The sequence below is a fragment of the Odocoileus virginianus genome, chromosome 18, assembly GCF_023699985.2.
Source record: "Odocoileus virginianus isolate 20LAN1187 ecotype Illinois chromosome 18, Ovbor_1.2, whole genome shotgun sequence".
NCBI classification, from domain to species: Eukaryota; Metazoa; Chordata; class Mammalia; order Artiodactyla; family Cervidae; genus Odocoileus; species Odocoileus virginianus.
In genome coordinates, this window is record NC_069691.1 from 14,135,906 (window position 1) to 14,163,238 (window position 27,333).

General features: G+C 37.5%; 1 protein-coding gene across 3 annotated transcripts in view; it reads left to right on the forward strand.

The window, feature by feature from the left end:
* Window positions 1-27,333, forward strand: part of CEMIP2 (cell migration inducing hyaluronidase 2) — a 75,599-nt gene that overhangs the window by 20,212 nt on the left and 28,054 nt on the right. For all 3 annotated transcript variants that reach the window (XM_070480354.1, XM_070480353.1, XM_070480355.1), the window contains 12 exons: window positions 2,019-2,159; window positions 2,730-3,291; window positions 6,944-7,110; window positions 10,742-10,930; window positions 12,666-12,835; window positions 14,147-14,356; window positions 14,658-14,863; window positions 15,007-15,076; window positions 18,428-18,556; window positions 20,364-20,452; window positions 25,512-25,643; window positions 27,252-27,287. In XM_070480354.1, the coding sequence (XP_070336455.1) occupies window positions 2,019-2,159; window positions 2,730-3,291; window positions 6,944-7,110; window positions 10,742-10,930; window positions 12,666-12,835; window positions 14,147-14,356; window positions 14,658-14,863; window positions 15,007-15,076; window positions 18,428-18,556; window positions 20,364-20,452; window positions 25,512-25,643; window positions 27,252-27,287 (2,101 nt within the window). The remainder of the gene's footprint in view (window positions 1-2,018; window positions 2,160-2,729; window positions 3,292-6,943; window positions 7,111-10,741; window positions 10,931-12,665; window positions 12,836-14,146; window positions 14,357-14,657; window positions 14,864-15,006; window positions 15,077-18,427; window positions 18,557-20,363; window positions 20,453-25,511; window positions 25,644-27,251; window positions 27,288-27,333) is intronic.

Consider the following 27,333-nt stretch of genomic DNA (forward strand, 5'->3'; position numbering starts at 1 on the left):
TTCTTGGGACCTACATTTGCTTGTGATATCATGGAGAACTCCAGTTAAATGTTTTATGGGTAGAGAAGGTGGTACAAGAAAAGCTCAAGAAATCCTCAATATTAAGTCTGAATGAATTCAAGACGTTTCTTGTTTTTTTGATAGAAAGAAAAGTTTGACTATTCTTCGCATATTAGTGATGATCATTGATTTATCAGAATTAAATATCAATGATTATGAAGCTGCTAGGCAAAAATTAATTCCATGAAGTAATTGCCAAGGTCTTACCTAGTAGGACTAATTTTAATGGTAGTGGTTACTATCACCTCAAAAAGAAAGCATAAACCAACATGAATGCTTAGAAATAGATGTTTGCATTAGTGGTGTGCAAGTTCAAAATGAGGAATCATAGTTTACTTCCTATAAAAAACTATATCTTTGTGATGTACGCAGTATCTCTCCTTTTTCTCACATTATCCTGTAGTATGTACCTTCCACTTCATACAAGTGTACCCTGTCCTTTCTAATCTTTGCTTAGTTTAAATGTAGGTGACATCTGATTATTCTAAATGAGCAACCGAATGGACTTGGACCATAAGGGATGTTTACATCGTTAATATTCATATCTCCCCTTCATGCTCCTCTTTTTTAAATCCTGTCCACTCTTTGGGGGTCTAGGTCTGCTCCGTTGAAGCTGTCTGAGTTACTCTAGCGCCACCTCTCCTTTCTCTGAGCTTTTTTGCATCTAAAGAATCTACCGTATTTTTCAGTATTAGTTCATACAAAACTAGATTATATACTCTTAAGGGCTGTGAGCTCATTATAAATTTTATATATTATAAACTTTATGAATTTTACACTATCTAGTCCAGAGTGGACAAATTTGTCCTCAATAACTACTTGGTCATTAATTGGTCAAAATTGGTGTGATAATGGAGAGAGTAGCATGGAAACATATACACTAACATATGGAAAATAGCCAGTGGGAATTTGTTGTATGATTCAGGAAACTCAAACCAGGACTCTGTGACAATCTAGAGGAGTGGGATAGGGTAAGAGGTGGGAGGCAGGCTCCAGAGGAAGAGGACATATGTATATCTGTGACTGATCCTTGTTGATGTATGGGAGAAATCAACACAATATTGTAATTATCCTGACATTAAAAATAAATTTTAAAAAATTGGTGTGATATTTTTTCCTCTCTCCCAAATTTTATATATATATAAATGAAAGGTCTCATGCATTAAATAGCTTTGGCAATGCAAAATACTTTTTGTATTTTCATCATCATCTATTCAAGAGGCAAATTCTAGCAAAGGAGCACTGCAAGGAAAGTAAACCTCATTTTTTGTTGTTGTTGTTGTTAAACCTCATTTCTTAAAGGGGAACTTTCATATCACTCAACTTGCTGAGTTGTCTTGGGTTTGGCTTCTCTAATCTGTAGTTTCCTCATCTCTGAAAATGAGAAGTCATGGTTTTGGCTATTTGCCACTTGCAGTTTTGTTGGGAAAATGTACATGTCTGAAGATACCGCTATTTATCAGCAGCTGCCTTTGTGATGAAGGAAGTGCCGTTATCACCTACTTTATGATTCTCCATGCATAGGAAGGAACCTGGGAAGACCTAATATGCATATTGCTTAGCAATTTTCCTTTTTTTTTTTTCATTTTTTTATCTATCAGTATGTTGTGAACTTATTTTCTTTTCTAAACACAATTCAGAGTTTTGCCTCTTACTGTTGATTTGTTTCCAGAGTAGATAGTTCAGGGGAACTCTGTTTTTACTGGACTCTGACCCAAACTAGATGAGAGCAACTTGCTTTTGTGGTGAAACCTTTTTTATGTTTTGAGGAAGTAAAGGATTTGACATAGCTCTGCTTGGTGGGATGGGATAGGAATTCCATCCTTATGGAAAGAAATTAAAATATGTCAGCCCATTACTTGCAAGTTGCAATAAACAACAGTAGTACTTGAATTTGGCTAAAGGTATTTTTGTGTCTTGTTGGTTTAATGGGGTATTGATGTTGCTTTGTTTTATAGAGAATTGCCCAGATCAAAACCCCCGTCTCAGGAACTGGGATCCAGGACAAGATTCTGCAAAACAAGTTGTTATCAAGGAAGGAGATATGTTTCGTCTGACCTCAGATGCCACAGTGAATTCTATAGTTATTCAGGATGGAGGTAACGGTCCCTGTCTATGGGAACAGCAACATTTCATGTTCTTTATGTAGAAAACTATTGTTGGCATTTAGAATGTGGTGTCACTCTAATCGTGGAGACAGGAACGTTTCCTAAGTTAGAACCGTAGAATTCAACAGCTAGAAGGGCCTTAGAAATCACTGAAGTCAAGACCGTTGATTTATTCAGAAAGAAAGAGCTCCGGAAGGTCATCTCTCATAGTTAAATCTTTGTTACAACTATGGAGAGTGATGAGAGAATTAATGTAGGTTAATATAGGTAAAAATGAGATTCAGATTTGTAGAGTCTTAGATATTTTTCTAGAAATGATTTACCTTTAAAGTGAATGGATTGAAATTCTTACACATGGGCATGTTTAGGGTGTTGAGATATGAATTCTCCATTGCTTTAATATGTTTTGAAAACATTCAGTTTTCTAAGCAGACTTACAGTAAATTCTTTTTCCCAACTTAACTGCAAAAGTGCTTTTTTTCCCTCTTAAGATGAAAGCTATTTCTCTGTACCTTAGAAAGATATTTCAGAAACTGGCTTACTTAGTGTTATTCCCTACAGGACTGCTTGTGTTTGGGGATGATAAAGATGGATCCAGAAATATTACTTTGAGGACTCGTTACATCCTGATCAAGGATGGTGGGGCGCTTCATATTGGAGCAGAAAAATGCCGCTATAAATCCAAAGCGACAATTGCCTTGTATGGCAAGTCAGATGAAGGTGAAAGTATGCCAACATTTGGCAAAAAATTTATTGGTGTGGAAGCCGGTGGGACACTGGAATTACATGGGACACAGAAGGCATCATGGACATTGTTGGTGAGAACTCTGAATGCTTCAGGCTTGACCTTTGGCTCCTATGCCTTTAAAAAGGACTTTTCCAGGGGCCTCAATGTGAGGGTCATTGATCAAGACACAGCCAAAATTTTGGAAATTGAGAGATTTGATACCCATGAATCCCAAAATGAAAGTAGGCGTCTTCAGAAATTCCTGAGAGACCAGGATCCAGGGCGGATTGTTGCCATAGCTGTTGGAGATTCAGCTGTTAAAAGCCTTTTACAAGGAACCATACAGATGATCCAGGACCGGCTGGGAAGTAAGCTGATCCAAGGGCTGGGCTACAGGTGGGCATGCATATCTTTTTTATTTTTTTTTTAGCATGAAGATATATTTTACAGTTTTGTATTTATTTATTTTTGACTGTGCTGGGTCTTCCTTGCTGCCAGGCTTTCTCTCGCGGCGAGCCGAGGCTGCTCTCTGGCTGCGGTGCTCGGATTCTCCTCGCGGCGGCTCCTCTTGTCGCGGAGCACGGACTCTAGGGCCCTAGGCTCAGTAGTTGTGGCTTGAGGGCCCAGCGGCCCCTCGGCTGGTGGGATCCTCCTGGACCAGGGATCAAACCCACGTTCCCTTCATTGGCAGGTGGACTCCCAGCCACTGGACTGCAGGGAGGCCCCACACCTATCCTTTTTTTACTTTCCTTCCCGCTGCGTATTAGAATCTCTGTCTGTGTGAGAGGAGAGTGTGATGGAGAAAGTCAGGTGTCAGAATGGCCACTACAATTTGGAAGTCTGGTTGCCTCTTGCTTTGAATTGGAGGACAGAATACTGGTTACAAAGCTCTTTTCTAAGCTTTGGTTTATGAAACACTTTGTGAACCTTAGCATTGGACTTGTGAAAAATTAAGAACGGGAGTATGGTTCTGAAAAACAATCAGTTTAAGGAAATTGACTTCCTTCTTATAGCATCTTCTGAAGATCATATGAAACTCAGGCTAATTGAGGCACCTTATGAGTTGAAAGGTTAGGGCCCCGTTCTGGGCTAAGGAGTAAAAGTTGTCTTAAAAATACGAGGAGGGGTGGAACACGCACAGGTTTCTTTTTCTTTTCTTTCTCTCTCTCTCTTTTTGTTTTTCTTTTGTTTTTTGAATCCTTTAATTTGAATCTTGTTTGATTGGCACTGTCCTATGAGACCCTGGCCCGAGTTGGAGGGCCTGGAAGTTCATCCACATAGTAGGATTCATTCCTACAATTTATTCCTATGTTCTTGTGCCATATTCTGGTTAATCATGATTTCCTAATGCGGTTCTGGGGAAGTAGCTGGCTCAACATTCACAAAGAAAACAGAAGTTTTCTGCTTACTGTTCACAATAAAGCCAGGGGATATCTGCAGTGAAAAGTTAGAGAACTTCAAAACTGGCATGTTGAAATGATCTAGTTTCTCTTTTTTTCCTTTGATGGTTGATTTATCTAGTTATTATTTTTTCCTTTGGTCAGTGTTAGAATGGAATATTATATATAGAAATTGTAGAGAAAGTTAAGACAAAAATTAGTGAAGAAAAAGGGTCTGCAGTGGTTTTAAACCTCTTTTTGCTCACACGGGGAATATTTGTTGTTGTTGTTCAGTCGCTAAGTCATGTCCCGCTCTTTGCGATCCCATGAACTGCAGCATGCTGGCTTCCCTGTCCTTCACTATCTCCTAGTTTACTCAAACTCATGTCCATTGAGCCAGGGATGTCATCCAACCATCTCATCCTCTGTCGCCCCCTTCTATTCTTGCCCCCCATCTTTCCCTTCAACAGTCTTTTCCCAGGAGTCGACTCTCTGCATCAGGTGGCCAAAGTACTGGAGTTTCTTTTCATGCTTATGTGCAGGTATTTCTATAATTGATAGACCTAGGAGTGAAAGCATGGTCTGCTCAGATACCTACTCTATTTCATAATCATCCGATAGTACCAGAGATAATAACTTTTGTTTCTTTAAGTCATTATTGTTCTAGATTTGTATGATCATTAGCTCTGAATGTTTTGTTTGACTTTTGGGGTAATCTTCTCCCTACTGTTTTCAAATTCCTTTTAAAATATTGCTACTGATTTGACGGAGAAATTAGAATTGCAATCCTTTGCCAGTGTTCCTTTCCATTTATATTATCTCTAGGGTACATAAACATGCCCCTTTGAAGATAATGTCTGGCACGTTGAAATTTTCCTCAAGTGGAGGAGGGAAGTAGGAGTGTTTTGGAGATAGTGTCAGTAGAATAGAACATTGTTTTATAGTTGCTGAGGCAGTTCTGGTAAATAAAGGAAGCCTCTGATAGTCCTCCTCTCCTTCCCTCACATAGGAGATAATAAACTAAAACATTCTTCATTTGATTCTTTCTGCTGTATCAAAGAATATAAATAGAGCTATAAAACAGTCAGCCAAAGAGTAGCTAATCCACACAGGGGCGGGTGTGGGATTTGTAAGGATGTAGGCATGCATTGGTTAACTTTCATCTGTGAATATCCAGCCATCTGTCTAGCATAGATTATATTTGGCATTTTTTCCCCCCTACAGTAGGAAGCTGACATTTTTCTTTTCATGTTTTAAACCAGGAGTCTTAAGGCTAATTTTCTGATGTTTTGTCTTTATTCTTTCTTTCTTTTTTTTTCAAATTGACTTTGGTCACAAGCTTGAGCAGAGTCCCTGGAATGTTTATCACAGTATCACAGAAATAAAATGGTGTTTTTCAAGTGTATTGCTTTCAACAACTAGATATAAAGCATGTAAAATTAAAAACCTGTTGAATAGTGATTCTACAGCTTTAATATTAAACTAATAACCCAGCGGTTCTCAGCTTTGTTTGCACACCTGAGATCATGTACCTGATGGCCCACGGTACATCATTTACATCAGGATCTCTGAAGCGTAGGACATACCCCGCTCCCCACTGGCAATTATGCAGTCAAAGATAACGCCTACTGCTGTAACCTCTGACCTGTGACTCAGGTTCGCAGTGTGGTTCCCAGACCGGCAGCATCAGCATCACCTGGGAACTTGTCAGTGATTCTATGGCCGCACATGCAACAGTCAGAAGGTGCGGCCCAGCAGTCTGGTTTAACAAGCCTTACATTTAATTCTGATACCAATGAGTTTGAGAACCCCTGCCCTAACTTGGTGGTTCTCCAGTGTGGCTGCACAGTCAGAGCATCTGGGGAACTTTAAAACAGACTAATGCTAGGCCCCGCCTGTAGAGATGTTGGTTGCGTTGGTGTGGGCTGAGTCTAAGCTTGGATATGTTTCTAAAGCTCCCATATGATTCTATTATGTAGTTAGATTTGAGAGCAGAGATAAGAGTGAAAAAGAGACCAGGCAATAATCATTTAAAAAGAAATGGGGGCTTCCCTGGTGGCTCAGATGGTAAAGAATTTGCTTGCAATGCAGGAGACCTGGGTTCAGTCCCTGGGTTGGGAAGATCCCCTAGAGAAGGGAGTTGCAATCCATTCCAGTATTCTTGCCTGGAGAATTCCATGGACAGAGGAGCCTGGTGGGCTACAGTCCTTGGGGTCACAGAGAGTCGTACACAACTGAGTGACTAACACACACTGGTGATCCAGTGGTTAAGAATCTGTCCTCTAATGCAAGGGATGCTGGTTTCATATCTGGTTGGAAACTGACACCCCACATGTTGAGTGGCCAGAAGATTAGAAAAAATAATAATAAAAAGTAATGTGAATGAAACGAGTGTGCATCGGGGAAGTCAATGATTAATTGAAATCATAGTAATCAGCGTTTCACCTGTTACAGAACTGGACAAACAGGGATTTAAAATCCAGGTGCATTTCCTTCTGTGATGTCAGTTTTTTCAGTCAAGTTTGGACTTGCAACCTCATGTGGAAAAAGAGTTGGAGGGATTGACAAAAATGAAATAGAGTTAATAGCACCTGTCATAACATCTGTGTTGGGGATTTGGGTCAGTACCATGACAAATAATCAGTTGCACCTGCTCTTTTTCCTTCTAGGCAAGCTTGGGCTTTGGTTGGTGTCATTGATGATGGCAGTACTTGCAATGAATCTGTAAGAAACTATGAGAATCATAGTAGTGGAGGGAAGGCTCTCGCCCAAAGAGAATTTTATACTGTGGATGGTCAGAAGTTCTCTGTGACAGCTTATAGTGAATGGATTGAAGGTAGGCAAGCACAGTTTATACTCTTGTTAATACATTGGTAAGTATTGTGATAAATGTTTTTTAAAGTGACATTGTATTCAAATGACAGTCTTATTTCTATTTCTCAACTGGTTGAAGATGAAACCTATAGTTTCCCAACTATAGTTGATCTTCTAGGCTGAAACAACACTCTTTTTTCTGGATTAGAAAATGATCTAGTTTAGGCATCCTCAGTTGGACATTGTTTGTAATTCTTGAGTCATTAGGTGTGGTTAATAGATTTGTTTCCTAGATTTAGTATCAGTCGAACCAATCTGGATGTGATAGGGTGAGCTGTCTTTGATTATGTTCTGTGACAGTGAACTGGTTTTGTACTTTGGTTCTTATTGTTATATAGCTGTATCGACAAATATTACCTTTGAACACATGCTGTGTAAACAAATTACTCGGTTGCTTAGCAATGTTTCGTTGATAATTCAGCTACTACATTTATTTTATAGACAAACTGGAAAACAGAGAAAAGTACAAAGTTAAAATTAATGTTTCACCCTATCATTCAGAGTTAATTAGCATTTAAAATCTATGTTCCCTCCCCTAGTGTTCATTTTGTTTTAACCTGCTTGCCTTTCCTTAAATAATATATTTTAAAGTTATCTTAGGTCTTTACTTTTCTTCAGCATATTTTGAAAATTAGAATCCACTTTTCAGAAGAACTATCATGTCTAACAATGATACTCTCACCTTTTTTTTTTTTTTTTAAAGGAAATTCGCTGAAGAATTTCTGTATTTTGCTGCTAGATTTTTTTGGCTCCAGGTGAATTGGCAGCCTCCTGTCTGTGCTTGCCCACCACCTTTCTTTTCCAACCCAGTATTATCCCAAAATTAATGTGAAATGAGTAGTTAAAAGGTGGTTTATTACATCTGTAATTACCCAGAAAAGCTTATTTTAGGCTGGGCACATACCTCTGTTTTTAGCAGCACTGTAGCAAAGTATTCACTGAAATGGATTTCTGGAGACAGAATGCCTGGGTTCATGTCCCAGCTGTTTTACTTACTGTATGATGACGGCATATGACTTTAACTTCCTAACCCTTAGTTTCCTCATCTGAAAATGGGGATAATAATGGAAACTACCACATAGGGCTGCTGTGAATATCAAACATGAAGAATATGAAGTTTTTAGCACAGACTATATAGTAAGCACTCAATAAAGGTTAGCTGTTTTAACAGTAATGCAAACATGACTTGGGATATAACTGTATTTTTTATCCTTGTAATTAAAAAAGGAGTCTTTTGCTTTAAAACAAACAGATAAACAGAGTTCCTGGAATGGAATTCACATGCTCCATTTAAGCAGCCTTCTGAGTTTGAGGTGAGGAGATAGTATCTATTATGGATGAGGAAACTGGAATCCAGCCTAAGTTTTCTGCCTCCAAGACTATTGTTGTTTCAACCACATCATGATTGCCTCTGGCAAAAAGCCAAGGTAGATGAGAAGTATTTCTGAGCAGGAATTTGGACTTGCATGAAGAGTTTAGTGGAACTTCTTTCAGTAAGACTCCAGGCAGAGGATGACAGACTTGGAGTCAACATTCCCTTTGTGAGAAATTTTGCTTACATTTTCACATTACCAATGACTGCTCATTTCTGAGAAAGGATACATTCTAGCTGTCTATTGTAGGATATCTCCTGGTTTCTGCAAGAGGTAGAAATTCACTCCAGGAAGCTAGGGTGGTGAACCTATTTCCTTTCCTACTTCCAGTTCATTAGTGCCAGTAGGAGATATCTCAGGAAGGATTTTCTTCTACATCCAGAAAAAAGTGAAGAATTGTTGAATAATACAGATTTTTCTCTATGTAACCTTGGTGTTTTTTTTTTTTAACAGAAGCAAATTCTAATGATCTTTTAAGTTAAAATTTATTTATCTAGAAAATTTTTTTAAAAGCATTATCTTTAGTCTTAACCTGCCTGTTTTAGTTCTTAGGAAGGAAGAATGATATAGAGGTTAGGAAAATTGGACTCTGGAATTAAATTAGCATTCATTGTGGGGTCTTTTTTTAGCTATTAGTCAGACTCCCTGACCTTTGCTTCTTTTATCTCTAATGCATTTAATAGTTCCTCTATCTCAAAGCTGTTTTGATGAAAGGTTATTATGTATGTGAAATCCCAACAATTGTTAGCCATCATTGATAGTTATTATCTTTATTTAGACAAAATATTCCATTATGGGCTTTAGTATTTATGTGAAAGAAACATAAAGAAAAGACACTTTACATTCATTAGGTTCCTTCCTTTTTTTTTCCTGTTTTGTTTTAGTGCTTTGTAGAAACAGGAAAGCATGGTAGATCAGTCTAGTGGAGCAGATTTCAGAACTTGCTCAGGTTAGGTATTATCAGGTATCCCTAAGACTGTAAGGATATTTGTATTATTCTTTGTATCTTGCCTAAATATCTTGCATTTTGATTCCTGTAACTTAAGTAAATGAGTTTTTTTTTATTCCTATCATTGACTATTTTTTTTTAATTAAAAAAAAATTTATTTGACTCCACCAACTCTTAGTTGTGGCATATGGAACTTTAGTTATGGCATGCAGGATGTGGTGTCCCGACCAGGGATCGAATCTGGGTCCCCAAGCACTGCGAACTTGGAGTCTTAGCCACTGGACCACCAGGGAAGTCCCTCACTGACTTTTAGGGTCAGTATCTTCCAGTAGCCCCAGAGTAGTTTGTCAATTAATTGGAAAGGTGATACTGAAATACAGATAGTAAACAGATATCTTTGAAATATGGTGTCTCCCCACATTTCCATATTTTCTATAGCTTCCATCTATTCCATATTCATTTGCATTAAATCAGGTTTTGGACCATGACAGATTGTATCAAGGACACTTTGAGAAGTAGGAAACAGTGTAGAAGCTTCTGCACTTCTTGGTTGCATGTTAAAGAGTGCAAGTTATAGAGATGTTGGATCAGCTTTTCAGTTTCCATCTGCCTAGTTGGGAACGAACTCTGAATTTCAGAAGGAGGTCTCAGGAAAGATCAGTAATTAGTAGTTCCTGGATTGCAAGTCTGATGTTATCCCAGGAAGGGTGCTTAGTTGGACTGGGCACCATCCTGTGGCCTTTGGGTCACTTTGCAGATGATAGTGGGGCACTTATCCCTTCAGTAGACGTTTATGAGTCTGCACTGTGAGACGGAGCTGTGAATACATGGTGGCTGTGCTTTGCTCTCTTCACTGATGAAGCTTCCAGGGAGGTGAGCTGTCTTCCCATTGGAATGATACTAGTCATACCAGAGAGAAATAACAGAATAGGAATACTGGAGAGAATGGTTACTTCCAAGAGGATGTTTGGGAAGTCCAGAAAGGTTTGTCTGAGCTTTATAAGATGAATAGTATCTTGGTTGGTAAATTAAGAGTGGATGGACACTGTAGACAGAGACTAAATGATGAGCAAAGGTCTAGAAATGAGAAATCACCTAAGGCCAGCTTTTATTCTTAATGTTAAGATTATGTGTGTTCATGTTCTATCTTTTCCTGTGCATGAGTCAGATTGAAGGATTGCTGACTTACATTTATCTTTTGATTTATGAATCAGTGAAGGGGTTGATTTTAGAGAAAAAAAAATCACTTTCTTTCTTGCTTTTTGGTCTAGGTATTTCTTTTTCAGGTTTCCGGGTAGAGGCCATAGATGGAGTAAAACTGCACCTGCTGGATGATGTTAGTAGCTGGGAACCCGGAGATCAGATTGTGGTCGCAAGCACAGACTATTCCATGTACCAAGCAGAGGAGTTTACTCTTCTCCCCTGTCCTGAGTGCAGCCGCTTCCAGGTCAAAGTCAAAGGTATCAGACTGCTAAGAAGGCTTCTTGGGAAACACTCTTCTTGAGATATGATTCTTGGGATTCTTTGTTTTTCCTTCAGTCATCATCGTCATCAATACTGAAGGTCTTAGCAGTGGGGTTCTTTGAACACGAGAGTCCCCGGAGGATGTTAGAGAAAAGTAGTCGTTTAGCAATAATGTTGCTGTTAATGATGTATTTTAGACAAATCAGTGTTTTTATACCAGTTTCTATATTTTAAAAAAAAGAGATGAAAACTAGACGGATTGAATTTTTTTTCAATATGCTTTCCAACTTTTTTTTATTACATTTCTGCTATTAGATAATAGTAAACTAGGTTTATTTTTTAAATAGAAGTGTCTCTTTTTTATGTAAAAAAAAAGAAACTCATGGTCTTTGAGTGTCTGCTTTCTTGGCCAGTAGTAGATCTCACAAATATTTAAACTGAAACCTTTTTGGTATTTTCATAAAACTACATTTCCTGTCATAATCTTGATGAATGTATTTTTTGAGAGAGAGCAATATACAATGAGATCCTTACTGTAAACTCTGTTTAGAAAGAATGACTGACATTTACCGGTTACTTATTTTGAGGCTGGTGATAGGCAAAGCTTCTTCCTTCATTGCCTCAGTTATGGGATTCATTGTGCATTCATTCATTATGTTGCTTTCCTTACTTCTGTAATAAAAATTATGCTTTATACATTTATAATAGAAAACAAAAGAATTTAGAGTAACTAATAAGTACTCACTCAATGGGTAATTTAGAATTTTCAAGGTTAAAGGAAACTTTTTTGCTTCAAAAAAAAATGAAATTGACTCACTTGGCAGTTTTATCCTGCTTCACTCAGTGTTGTACTTTTCCTTCTTGACCATACAGGCCATAAGCAGAAAGCTGAAAAGTAAAAAATCATCATACCATCTGGCATTAATTTTGTTTGGAAATTCCCATTGTTGTCAACAAGTATACATGATAATGAATCTCCATTATTTGGGTTATTTGTTTTCCTTCCTGAGTTTATATAGTTCAGTTCAGTTCAGTCAAAGATCAGATAAAAGCTCGTGGGTAAAATGTTTCTAAGTTTTTAGTAAAGGTGGGGATTTAAAAGTGTATAATAATATTAAAATAAGAAGTGGAAAGAAAAGATAGTTATTTCTGGACTGTTAATATCCAAGTGCAGATTACTTTAGCTTTGAAGGAGGAGGAAGAAAAACTTGACACCCTATTATTAACATCTACAAAACCATTAGTTTTCCTAGTTATGGCATGTACTTGGGTATTCATGTGTCCTCAGGGGACTAGAACAAGAGCCCATGGACAGGAAGCAGAGAGAGACAGCATGGACTCTTAGTTAGGTTCCAGATTATTGGTGCTGTTCAAGAGAAGACTGAACTATTGGCTTGGCCAAAAAGTTCGTTTGAGTTTTTATGTAACATCTTCTGGAAAAACCCAAATGGAACTTTTTGGCCGACCCAGTACTTTAGGGAGGAGTAAGCTCTCCGTGTGTGGGTTTGATAGTTGGGAGTGGGGGTTAAGGGCACTGAGTGTGGGTGATTAGAGTAGGAAATCCATAAAATCTCTGCTTCCTGGGATTCTTTCATTCTGAGGGATTGAAGAATGGAAACAAACAAATTTAATAATGTCTTGAAGTTACAAGATAAAGATTACTGTCTTTTTGATGTAAGTTTTATGTTTTCTTTGTTCTAATGTTATTTTTGCCTTGCTCTTATCAACCAGAAACACCTCAGTTCCTGCACATGGGTGAGATTATAGATGGTGTAGACATGAGAGCTGAGGTTGGAATTCTTACCCAGAATATTGTCATCCGAGGAGAAATGGAAGACTCATGCTATGCTGAAAATCAGTGTCAGTTCTTTGATTATGATACCTTTGGAGGACATGTCATGGTAGGCAAAAGGATTTAATGAATTCTCTGAAACTCTGACTGCTAAGTACATGTTTGACAAAGCTTTCAAGTTTTGGAATGACATCTTTATGGCTATTGAAATCACATTTTATTTCTCTTTCCAATGACAAGAGATTTTAGATGATTAAAAGATAACATTATATCTTCATTTAGTTGAATTGGACTCTTAGTTAAACCATTTAAGAATTGTCCTGTGAAGAATGAAATCAATTTACATTAAGAAGAATCAGTTATACAGACAAAAAGACCAAATAATCTCAGTATTATGCATGCAATCTCTGAAAGGATCAGTTTTTTTTGGTACCATGATATTATGAAAGGGTAAGCAGTAGTGATATACATATTCAAGATATGTTTCTGTAAAGATATTTTTTATATGCAGATTTTTTATTCTGTAAAAGTACTGAGCACTTATTATATACTAAATGTTGCTCTGTGTACTAATATATTGGACTCCTGGGCTGCATTTTGGCTACATGTGTCTTAAAATCAATTTTTGTGTGTTGAGTAGGATATTATTTTTGGCTGCATTTCTGTTACACTGATTTCTGATATGTTGCTCAGTGTTCTGACTTTGTTTTTAGTAGTATGATTGAAAATCCAGAGTTTATAAATATTGAGACTGCTGAAGTTGTGGATCATAGAAGCATTTTTTAAAAAAGAACGGAAGTAAACAACATTATATGCTAACTAAATCATTGAGGGAGGATTTAGAAATAATTATTTACCACAGTGGAGATTACAGAAGTGAAAGAACTGGACTAGATAGGAAATGACCAAAATATTTGAACAAACCCACACATATGTACAAAAATCATTTTTGTAGCCTTCCTGGTTACCTTTCCTTGATTCCTAATAAGAGGCTATTTTTTATTACTCTTTAAAGTATTCATTTATGTAAAGAAGCATTTGCTAAATTCTGAGCTGGAGGTCCAAGAAAACAGGATGTGAAAAATACTTTCATGTCTGGTCTCCTTCAGATATTTTCTATTAAAACAATATTTTGGGGGAATTTCCTTGGTGATCCAGTGGTTGAAAGTCTGCCTTCGAATGCAGGGGACTCAGGTTCAATCCCTGGTCAGGAAACTAAGATCCCACATACCACAGGGCAACTAGAGAGCCCATGCACCCAACAAATATCCTGCACGCTGCAACTAAGACCTGACACAGCCAAATAAATATTTAAAAAAAAAAAAAACAATGTACAATGTATTTTGTTACTTTGCTTCTGAGCTACTTTGCCTTAAGCTACTTTGCTTGTGTGTTTGTTTGATTTTTGGTTATCTCGTAGATAAAGAAGAATTTTACTTCGGTCCATCTTTCTCACGTGGAATTGAAACACATGGGTCAGCAGCACCTGGGGCGGTATCCTGTTCATTTTCATCTATGTGGAGATGTGGATTCCAAAGGAGGGTACAGACATGCAGCATTTGTGGATGGCCTGTCCATTCATCACAGCTTCTCGAGGTGCATCACTGTGCATGGGACAAATGGCTTGCTGGTAAGTAGCCTCGTATGGTGTTGATACATTTTATGAAAGCAGTCATCTCTCCTTCATTCCCATGACTTATCAATTTTATATAAGTAAGCTGTTGGACCACAGGTCTTACTCTATCCAGCCTTCCTGAGAATTCTGCTCTTTTTCTCTGTTCTCAAGAGATCAGTGAACCCTGACATTTGTCTTTGCCCCATCAGCTGAGATGAAAGCTTTTTGCTTTTGTACTCGGCTTGCCTCATGAATGGCACTTGTCAACCACAGCCAGTCTTGTTACCAGTGACATTATACACTTGTATTTTGGCAGATAAAAGACACCGTCGGATTTGACACACTGGGTCATTGTTTCTTTCTGGAAGATGGTATTGAACAGAGAAATACTTTGTTCCACAATCTGGGACTCCTCACCAAACCAGGCACACTTCTTCCCACGGATAGGAATAACTCCATGTGCATCACCATGAGGGAAAAAGTTTTTGGAAATTATATCCCTGTGCCTGCCACTGACTGTATGTGAGTAATTGGTGGAGTGAAAAGCTTACGTGTGATGGCCAAGGCCTGTTGGCTTTTGGGGGATATGTTTAGTGGGAGGTTTTTAGAAGATGCGATTTTTCCTGATGAATATTTAAATCATCTTAAAAAAAAATGCCTTTCAGGGCTGTTTCAACTTTCTGGATTGCTCATCCCAACAATAATCTGATTAATAATGCAGCTGCAGGCTCACAGGTAAATAACACTAAAGTGCATCAGTGTTTTTTTGCGTTCTTGTTTGTAAGTGTTCTGGTTTATATGTATATGCAACATAGTATGTGGTCGTCTAACTCTAGCACCTTGCTTTCTGGTACTGCTTATTTCAGCCTGCTCTCAGAGCAGGCTGTGGTTGAGATGGTTCTTCTGTTTCTTCTACATCATTTGTGCCAGTTAGTATTTATGAGTGTACAAAGACAGATGCTAAATGGAAGAAAAGAGGGGGCTAGTATGTCGGGTTTGGAGAAGGAAATGGCAACCCACTCCAGGACTCTTGCCTGGGAGATCCCATGGACCGAGGAGCCTGGTAGGCTGCAGTCCATGGGGTCGCTAAGAGTCGGACACGACTGAGCGACTTCACTTTCACTTTTCACTTTCATGCATTGGAGAAGGAAATGGCAGCCCACTCCAGTGTCCTTGCCTGGAGAATCCCAGGGACGGGGGAGCCTGGTGGGCTGCCGTCTATGGGGTCGCACAGAGTTGGACACGACTGAAGTGACTTAGCAGCAGCAGTATATCGGGTTATCATGTCATCTCCAGAGTATTTTTAGTGTATTATGTACAATCCTTCTGGCTTCTCCTATTTCAGTCATATGTTCATGAGTAAAAAAAGCCTTATGAGAATGGGCTATTCCTGTAGAATATTATGACAGTGGTCATTCTGGTCAAAGGGGCATATCCTTTTTGTTAAATGCAGGGATTTTATACACTTGGAAATTCCACCTCCTTAGTAAAGCAAAGACTCCACTGTGTGCTTTTATTTTTTTAATTAATTTATTTTTGGCTGCACTGGGTCTTCGTTGCTTTTCTACGGCTTTCTCTAGTTGCAGCAAGCGGGGCTGCTCTTCCTCGTGGTGAGTGGCTGCTCATTGTGGTGGGGCACACTCTCTCGTTGTGGAGCACAGGCTCTAGACACACGGGTTTCCGTAGTTGTACCATGTGGGCTTGGCAGTTACTGCTTGTGGGACTCTAGGGCACAGACTCAGTAGTTGTGGCACACAGGCTTAATTGCTCTGAGATGTGTGGGATCTTCCTGAATGAGGGGTCGAACCTGTGACCTCTGCACTGGCGGGAGGATTCTTATCCACTGCGCCACCCTGGGAGTTCAGCTGTGTGCCATGTACTAGTTATGTGCCTTAAATTGTTTCACATACACATACACAGGGATAATTTAAGAGAATAAATGAACTGTTTTTGGATGACAGAAATGTCTCCTGGATAAGCTCGGAGAAATTTACATTTGTAATTGAGTGTTTTTATAATACAGCTGCTAATTTATAATGTACAAATGAATCTTTAAAACATAATACTATTGTGATTATATCTGTGCTGAAAACTAGAGCACAGAAATATGAGCTTTGCAGCAAAACCTGAGTATTCATATACATACATCATGGCTATTAACATTTTAAATGGAAAGGAATACCTATCATTGTTTTCCAGAATAAAGTAAAAAATTACCTGAAGGGAGTATTTCTTCAAGATAGCCAGAAAATAGGTATCACTGGGTGATGGTAGAATTTACATCTGTGGTTTTTCTTAAAAACATAAAGCATAAGATTCTTACTTGACAGGGCAGAGCCCTGGACATTCAATCATTTCAGTCTTCTATTCATTCATTTTTCATCAAATATTTGTTGAGCCCATATAGGATTTGTAGTGAGAGTTTTTAGTTGGAAGATGAGATTTTGGGTAGAGGTGGCCAAGGGTTTGATGTGCAGTCTTACCCCAGGATCATCTGATCTACATTACATGACAAATGAGCACAGAGCAGAGACTCGGCTATTTTCAGAAGTCTTGGGTTGCAGATCAAAGCAAATTGCAGAGTCCCTGAAAAATGTAAGTTGAGGTTGCCAGACATCCTTATGAGGGCTCATTTGAGAAAAGAAGATAGCAGGTGTCTATCTTTTTCCATCTCTTACATGTTCTTCTCCCTTTTCATTCTGTGAGTTCTTTTTTTCTCTCTAGAAAAACTGCTCCAGTAAAGCTCATGTTTTGGCAAGGGTTTTCCTCCCAAAGTAAATCAAACCATTTCTTCTTGTACCTTTCCACTGCCTTTTACAAAGCTCGCTTTACCTGTCTTGACGCCACAGTGTTTTAACAGGAAACAGCTGCTACCTCCTTATCCCCCTTTTTCCAGCCCCCAGCCCCAAACTCCGCTGTGTCTTGGGAGGGTTCGCTGTCCTTAGTTTATCAGGCTGTGGTGTGGAGCCTTCTTCATAGCCCTCTGAGTCCGTTTTGTGCCCCAAAGCATAGAGGTGGCAGACACATTCTTCAGAGGAGTTTGTTTTTACTGAGACCTATCTGTAAAGTTTTATCATGGGAAAATGCCAAATACTGCCTTCATTTTGCTGATAGGTTTTCCACAATTCGTCTCTCTTTGTTCCTAAAGGACTTTGTTAAAACTAGTATAGTACTTATTAGCTATACTTTAGTTGTTTCTCTGTTTCTCGTTAGACTATGAATTCTTTGAGAACAGGCTATTGTATACCTGGCTCTAAATGGATGTCTGCTAAATTTGAATCGATACTATACTTTTGGACTATATATTTGAGTTTTAGCAAGCTGCTTAATCAATGTTCCTTGATGTGAAGTTGTCCTTCACATTGGGCTGATTTTTAATTAAATTGTAAAATAAAAAGTTGTCACAGAGGTTAAGAACATTTCATTTCTATTTTTATATCCCATTTTGAGTGTCAGAAAATTTCAAACTCTTCTGCTGCCCCAGTTAAGGTAAGTAACACTGAGACTGAACAGACAGGACCCAGACTGAGACAGCATCCTGATTCATGCATGTGGTGGTTTTTTCTCTTTGGCAAAAATTTGCCTCAGGATAGGAAGGGCATTGGAGTTGTTTGAAAGAAGTCAGTGATCTCTGTATGTTGATGGATAGTTGTTTAATAGGTATGACTCATCTATTGATCAGGTTTGGAGGTAAATAGAAAAAAAAACCTCATATTGCTAAAAGGCTATCCTGTCCTGGTCATGTGAAAGGAAGGGAGGCTTGTTTGGTTCTAGTTCTGCATGACTTTTTAAAGCTAATGATAGGAAAGTTATTTTGAATAAAATTTTGGTATCAGCCAGTTCTATCTTTTGTCCCATCTTAAAAGCAAAATTAAATTTGCTTTTTAAAAAATCAAACCTGATACACTGCTTTGAGAGTGCTACATGAGTGCACAACTTTTTAGAGTCAACTCTGAACCTGAAACAATGAATAATTAGTGTTAAAAAGAATAAACTTGTTTGTGACATGCTTAGTTTTTGTGAGGGTGTTTCACAGAGTGGTTTTATAAAAGGATGCCTTTAATGACCTTGCCCTTTTAATTATAGGATGCTGGAATATGGTATTTATTCCACAAGGAACCTACGGGGGAATCCAGTGGATTGCAGCTCTTAGCAAAACCAGAACTCACTCCACTGGGAATATTTTATAACAACAGGGTCCATTCAAGTTTTAAGGTAGGTTCTTAAGTTTTAACAATCAGTATGTATAATTTACAGGGGAAAGGATGGACTACTGTGATTACAACTGAGAGATGTTAATACTAGTTAGAACTTGTCATCAGAGAATGTAATTTGTGATTAAAAAAGCTGACTCCTAATCCTGCCACATTCAGGATGTATAGACAGCTTTCTGTTTATATACACACAGAAATATATGCTGTGGCACACACATGTACATGCAATCTGAATAATTACAATAGTGGACTTGAGCCATGAGTCCTCATCCTCTTTCCTTCTGCTCACTTTCCTTCCAATCTTTAATATCATTGCATGTTTCTAAGGATGTACACATTAGTGTATTATATGCTTTTGGGACTTAAAAAGCATATTTTCTCTCTTCTTTCAGTGTTGATGGAATGTCCTATTGGACATTTAATATAGTTATGTAAACAGTGAAATATTGTTTAAGAGTATTTGACCTAATTTAAAATGATATGTAGGTCAAATAGATGAAAGGCCATTTAGAAACTCTAATTTTCATGATAATTGACACTTAACCTCCTTGGTGATAAAACACATCTGGTTCCTTTTGTACTCTTGAGGCATCTTGATATTTTTATCATGTGATACAGTGCCCAGATTCTTTCCTCTGATGTGATCCACATCAAAGTTCAATTAATAATTTCCCTTTATGAAACTCAGAGGATCCTTTAAAAACCTAAGTGTGATATAATTTGAAGAACTTAGAATCACTTGATGAAGACTTGAGAGGAAAAAACTTTACACAGAATTGTGATATTTATGAAATGAATAATTGATTAAGAGTGGTAATAATTGAAAACAGCACTTCAAAGTAGAAGTCCTCAAAATTTTTAAATTATTAGTGGTATTACAAAAAACACCTCATTCTAATTAATTTTTTAATATCATATACCATGAGGAAATTTAGTATTCTACTATGTCAATTTAAAATAAAAGATATTAGATCTGAATAAAGGGTGGATTATTAGATTTTAAATTTAAATTTGTTAAATTTGAGACTATAGTATTCTTTCTTAAAATGCAATTGATTACATAACCTTTATTAAAATCCCATTGTCTTGATTCTTAAGCATACTGACTCTGCATCATCTGGCACTTGCTTCTCTTTAGTCTTCTTTCTTACCTTGCCTTCCTCCATATATTTCCCGATAGTCCATCTAAGATTTTTTCCCCCTCAGATATGTCACGCTTTCTCTCATCCCCAGAAGTTTTGTACAAATGACTCCCTGGAGTGATTTCCTCTGGGCTCTTTAGATGTTTCCCACCTCCTCCCTGCCCTTTAATCTCTGACCTGGTCTTCTGTGTGGCTGGTTTCTTCAAGTGTCAGCTTTCGGATGTCACTTCTTTTAGGAGACATTCCCTGAATTCTCTCTCCTGCCTTCATAGAATGTCTCATCTTGGTGCCTTTCTTATGTGCTGCCAAAGCATCATCTATTTCCTTCATTATATGCTTACTATATTGTTTTGTAATTGTTTATTTAATTGCATATCTTCCTCCTCATTTATGGAGTAACAGCAAAGACCATGGTTTTCTGGGTGACATATAATTCTTGGTGACCCCCAAGATGGGCACTAAACAAAGGTTTGACCAAATGAGTAGAATTATTAAAAAAAAAAAAAACAATAAAGTAGCCATTTTTGTAATACCTTTGTTTGGCTGTTTACTTCTTCTCTCTCCATTTTTGGTAGATGTGATAAGCTAAAACTTATTTTCATGTATCCTATATGTCATTATAACTTGGGATTTATATTCATTTCAGTCCATTATTATGTTTTCCAGGCTGGCTTATTTATTGACAAAGGTGTCAAAACAACCAATGCTAGTGCTGCTGACCCAAGGGAGTACCTCTGTTTGGATAACAGTGCAAGGTAGAACTGGTCCTTTTAAGTCACACTTGAGCCATATCTTGCCAAAGTAAAACTTTCTGAGTTGAGCCATTGCCCTCTCCTCCAGTAACATAGTTAAACTGAAGTTTTCAAGGTTTGTAGGAGGGTTTTGAAAAAACATTTATTTTGCTGTTCTAGGTACTGTGGCTGGGATTTTTATCTTAGTGAGATGCCAAAGAAATTGATGCAGCTTCTCCTTTTGACAGTTGCAAATTGATGTTAGAAAGAGTTGTAGAAAGAGAAATAAAAAGAAGGGAGATATGTTGAAAAAGGGTCCAAATTTGGCCTACAGTAGAATATGATTCATCGAAAAACAAGCTAAGATGTTTTAATATAATCCCCGAAAACCAAGGAATATGTAATTTATTGTTAGTGGTCAAAATGGAATGTTGCATTAAATCTATTTCAAAGGGAAAAGTCTCAAACTTGATCAAGCTAGTTCTGGTTCAGTGGTTTGTAGTCTCAGATTCACATCATAGCTGGGCTCTTTGTTACTCTCCTTTATAACCACAAAATGTGATTGGAATATGGATCAGCATTTCAACAAAGTTTTTTTTTATTTAAAAAACATCCTGTAAATGAGCCAAAATAAATAAAATGTGTCCAGTGGAAACAAAATTTTCCGGAAGGTGGCAACTTAAGGTCATATTCAGTAGAAACTGTGTATGACCTTAAGTTGCCATTTCTTCTGGGAAATTTTGTTTCTATTGGAGACATTTAATTTATGTTGCCTCATATACTACTCATATTTTCCAGGTGGCTCAGTGGTAAAGAATCTGCCTGCCAATGCAGGAGACGTAGGAGACGGGGGTTTGATTCCTGAGTCAAAAAGATCCCCTGGAAGAGGAAATGGCAACCTATTGCAGTATTCTTTCCTGGGAAATCCCATGGACAGATGAGCCTGGTGGGCTACAGTCTATGGGGTTGCAAGAGTCAGACATAACTGAATGATTGAGCATGAGCGTGATATGAGTCAAAATAAATAAAATGTCTCCAATGGAAACAAAATTTTCTGGAAAAGATGGCAACTTAAGGTCACATTTAGTAGAAGCTGTGTGTGTGTTATTTTTCTATACTTCAGATGGATTGACCAACTAAAGGATTTGAAAAGGTGCTAGGTTTAATAGACTCTGTTTGCAGTCATTTAAGAAAAGGATGCCAGGTGCTGTTGTTCACAAAGAAAGAAAGTAGGAGCCACACTGTAGGTTGGTGAAGCAGAATCCTTGTGACACAGTATAAAAGGTCAAGAGAAAACATGAATGTCACTCAGTCATGTTCGACTTTTTGTAACCCCATGGATGGGGGAGCCCAGCAGGCTCCCCCGTCCATGGAATTCTCCAAGCAAGAATACTGAAGTGGATTGCCATTCCCTTCTCCAGAGGATCTTCCCAACCCAGGGATTGAACCCAGGTCTCTTGCAATGCAGGCAAATTCTTTACCATTTGAGCCACCATGGGTGGCACTTAAAGAAAAGGATGCCAGGTGTTGTTCACAAGGGAATAAAGTAGGAGCCACACTTTAGGTCAGTGAAGCAGAATCCTTGTGACACAGTAAAAGTGGGGAAATAAGTTAGTAAAACTACTCATCATGAAAGATCAAGTTAAGCCTGAAAAATATTAAAGCAATGCTCAGATAATGTTTGAGAAGTGGAGAAATTGTCAGTATTGTTTAAATAAAACTCAGGGTGCTAGACACTTAATAGCTGAGCAAGATATGATGTAGAAAAAGAGGAGATAAACTTGGGATGAAAAAGGAGCATATAGATGGCAATAAATTATGAACCAAAAAGAGACTATTAACTGACAAAACAGAGGAATCTTGCTAGAAGATCACTTCTGTTTTTTAAGAGTTTGTTATAACTAGTAGAACTAGTAATGTGTGCTTTGCTAAGGTATTAATAGTATTAGCCAAAAAAATCTTTACATAAAACACAATCGACTCTCTTATCTGCCTTAAAAATTATATGTGTGTATATGAATGGAAGAATGAAGAAAATATATTTCAGAATCTATTGATGTTTTCATTATACTTGACAATAAAACAAATCTATTCATAATGGCCTAAGAAGCTCTCTACCCTGTGTATGCATGTCTGATATCTTGATAGTCATAATCTTTTCTGGGCTCTCTATACTTTTCTCACTAGTTTATAAAGCTTACATGTTGGTAAGGAGTTAGATTCCATTTGGAAGTTGTCATTGAAAAGAACTGATTGTAGAAGAGTAACAAGACATTTGGCAGCTAGTATATACATTTAATTTTGTATAAACTGATGAATAAAATATGCCCACATGCATTCATGCAGGCCAGACATGACTAAAAATGATGACACTCAAACACAAATGAATAATAAGTCAGCTCATGAATTAAACATCCAGTTCATGGGATTCAGAAGGTATTTAATGTGTTCATCAAAGGGGAAGCTGACTTAATAGTTAATCAGATGAGTCTTTGCTTGTATCTTCAAGATGTGAAATTACAGGAATCCAAAGATAGAATATTTTAACTCCAGAAAGCTCTCAGGTTAAGACAGGGAAGTTTCATCTAAGAGAGTAAAAGAACATGAAAACCAACTAGTACATTTAAAGCAGAAGACAAGTGAGAGTCTGGAAGTGTGCTGAAGGCTCATAAATTGAAGGGGATGGAAAATTAGCTGCATTTTCTACATAGTGGGAAGGAGGATGAAAAATAAAGGGTATTTAAGCAAGTGGTCAACAATTTATATGGATAGGAATTTCAGAAAAAGTGAGATGGCTACAGCAGAAAATTAGATGTTGCTTTATTGTATTTTTTTTTGGCTTTCTTTTAGCACATTGTGTAGTTTGTTTCCAGAACTGTTCCATCTGCTTGATATTATGTGATGACTGTAAAGCTGTTTGGCAGCAGCTACAATGCCAGAAGAGTGGGTGACGGCTCAGTCTTTTTACACCATAGGTCAGAGCTATTTAGTGTAAGGGGTCACATCCACAATCTAAAGGGTGGGTGGAGTGCTTTCTAGAGTGGTGTCCTTATTATCTGTTCTCCATGATTCTGTCACCAAGGAGCAGCTAGTGACCAGTTAAAAAGTGAAATTCGATTATATCATGTTCTGATTCCATGTTTCTGACAACTTTCCATCACACTTATTGATCCACCTACTTTATTCAGGTATAATTGACATGTAAAAAGCTGTGCATATGTAATGTCAAGAACTCAGTAAGTTTGGAAATAAACAAACATCCATGAACCATCAAGGGCAAAGTTTCCTTCTGTCTCCTTTATGGACATCATTTTATGAAGTAAAACATTAGTTTTTTGTCAAAAGGTGTATAGACTAGCTCTCCAGAATTTATTTATCATATAAAACTAAAGCCTTTATGCCTTTTGATCATCACCTCCGCATTTCCTCCTCCCTCCAGCCCCTGGCACTGCCATTCTACTTTTCCCATTGCGTTTAGAATAAAGAACCACATCCTTGCCTGAAACATGCCTTCCTCTCTGTCCTCTTCGTCTTGCTTTGAACTTAGCAGCCAACCTGCTTGTTGTTCTTGGACATGCCAAGCTCGCTCATGCCTTTGCACTTGCTGCTTTCTGGGCATAGCTGCTTCTCCCATCGTAACATCTGTCTTTGGTGAGCACTACCATGTCCCAGCGACTTTCACAGTAGCATTTGTGCAAATGATACTTCATGATTATATGATTGAAGCATCTCAACTTGCTGAATGGGTTTTTGTAAAGCTGTCTAGGTTTTCTCTGTCCACCTCCCAGCTTTGTAAGATTATGATGGAAGTGATCTTATTTTAAGTTAGGAGGCCTTCTGAAATTATTTGAGCTGTTACACTTAACAGTTTTTGACACCAGTTTTTTTTTTCTTGATCTTTTCATTAAGATCCTTGAAAATGTTTTAGGAAGAGAAAGAAAAAATAAAATTCAGTCTTTATAACTAATAAGTTGATGAAATACAGTCTACTTTTAAAAGTGCTGATATTTTTTATGTTTTTATTATAATAGATTTACAGTATATTAGTGTCAAATGTACAACTATTGGGTATTTTTATAGATTATACTTCACTTAAAGTTACTATGAAATAATGGCTTCATTTCCCTGTGCTGTATGGTATATATATCCTTGTTGCTTGGGTTGCCATTTCCTCCTCCAGAGGATCTTCCCCACCCAGGGATTGAACCTATGTTGCTTATGTCACCTGCCTTGGCATGCGGGTTCTTTACCACTAGCACCACATGGGAAGCCCTGTTTATTTTATACATAGTAGTTTATATCTCTTAATACCACTATCTGCTCCCTCTTCCCTTCTCTCCACACTGGTAACTACTCATAACTACTCCTTTGTTCCCTGTATCTGTGAATCTGTTTCTTTTTTGTTACATACATTTGTTTCATTTTTTAGATTACACATATAAGTGATAATGTGGAGCATTTATTTGTCTTTCTTTGTCTGACTTATTTCACTAAACAATACCTTCTAGGTCCATCCACATCACAGATGGCAAAATTTCATTTTTTATGGCTGAGTAATATTCTATAAATATAATCTCTTTTAAATTTAGGCATTTTACAGATATTGAACCCAGATTTCGCTCTATATCTGAAACATTTCACCAGCATACAACTCAAATAATACTCTGGTTCACAGATATGTATGTTGAAATATATGATTAATTTACTCAGTAAGTTTATTTTAATATCATGTAACTTAAGAATTTGTGAAAACATGCTATATTTCTTAGTTTGAGGTTTTTGTTTATTTTTGAAATGCTTTTAGTGCTTGGAATGTTCTGTAATGTCCATTCTATAAGATAAATTAATGAAAAACAAACTGAAATATGAAATCAGTTCTCTGCAAATTTGTGATTTTTTTTTCCAGTATTTTAAATGCAGATATTAAGTTGTATCTTGGTGTTTTTGTCTTGTTTTGATCAAACTTGAATCTTGCTTTTTGACACTTAAGCTTACAATTTTATTTTTTTTTCTTATAATTTTAAATAGCTGTTTCCCATTCATTACTCTTTAAAAGTCTCTTTTTTTTTCTCCCAACCCTAAGGTTTCGGCCTCACGAGGATGCAGACCCTGAGAAGCCACGTGTTGCTGCTTTGATTGACAGGCTCATTGCTTTTAAAAACAATGACAACGGAGCTTGGGTTAGAGGCGGAGACATTGTGGTTCAGAATTCAGCGTGGGTATTCTCTCTGAAGTTATTATCTGATGGCTATTTATTTTTTAAGGCTATTTTTAAAAACTCAGTAGACCAAAAAGCACAGTGGTGGTTTCTGGAATCATAGTATCATTACTAATAGACAGGACAAGCTCTGAGGAAGTATGTTAACCGACTGCAAATGTTTGGAATCGTCTCATTCTGCTGCTGTTATTGGAACTGAACTTGTCTGGTGACATGAGAGCTTTTTGATGAGATTAAACAGAAACTGGGACTTTATATAACAAACATGGTCTATGTCAGAGAACTAAATAAAGATTTTGAAACTACCTGCATTTTTTTCCCTTCCTCTTGGAAACTGTTTCATGATGCTCTTCCACTGCCATCCAAAACAAAAGTTGAATTCCACCTTAATAAGTCTGTTGACTTATGTTTTAACATGACTTGAGGCAGTAAGCCTCTCACTTCTTTTCCATTTGTATACTTTTAGGAGAAGCCTGAGGTATGTCGAGCTAAGATTTGGTGTTCAGGAGTTTAGAAAAATGTTTTTTTCTGGCTGATACTGACGTTAGTTGCTTGGTTTTTATCATGAAACAAACTGACACTGTATAAAGTCTGTAGAAATAATTTGGAATTAATATTGAAAAGTTTTGAAGAGAATGCTATGATCTAATTGATAAAAATTAGTCACTCCTTGGTATTCATGGGGGATCAGTTTCAGGACCCCAGTGGGTACTAAAATCTTGACGCTCAAGATCCTTATATAAAATGTTATAGTATTCAGTATTTGCATATAACCTATATCATCCTTCTATATACCATAAATCATCTCTAGAGTACTCATACTCAAGACTGTAAATGCTACCTAAATAGTTGTAAATACAGTGTAAATGCTATGTAAATAGTTGCCAGCACTGGACAAAGTTTTGCTTTTTGGAGTTTTCTGGAATTTTATCCACAGTTGGTTGAATCTGTGGATGCAGAACACACAGATGTGGGAGCCAAACTAATGATAAAAATTGTAAATGCAGGTTTTTAACACATCTTCTCTTTGGGTTTCCCTGGCGGCTCAGACGGTAAAGAATCTGCCTGCAATGCAGGAGACCCGGGTTTGGTCCCTGGACTGGGGAGATCCCCTGAGAAAAGGGATGGCTACCCACTTCAGTATTCTTGCCTGGAAAATTCCATGGACAGAGGAGCCTGGTGGGCTACAGTCCATGAGGTTGCAAAGAGTCGGACACGACTGAGTGACTAACACTTTCACTTTTCATGTGCTCTTTACTCTGTGCCAGATGCCGTTCTAAATAGTTGAAATGAATTAGCATTTTAATGCTTTCAGATACCCTAGGAGGAAGCTTATAGTGTCATTTCAACCTTTAGGTGAGAAAACTGAGGCACACACAGTGATTTGCCCAAGGTCACACAGCTAGTAATTGGCAAACCTGAGATTCAAACCAGGTTCTTTTATTGTGGAGACTATGCTTTTAGTTATTGGAAAGTGAAATTTTTGTGTGGTCTTGGAGAGTAAATACTATTGGAACTTCTTGAATGTTATGACAATTAAATACTGAGGGAATTACCTCTTCTTACATGATGTGATAAATTAAAATGTTCCTTCATTCTCTTTAGATTTGCAGACAATGGAATAGGACTGACCTTTGCCAGGTTTGTAATTACTTAAAAAATATTTATCTGTTTATTTTAAAGTTGT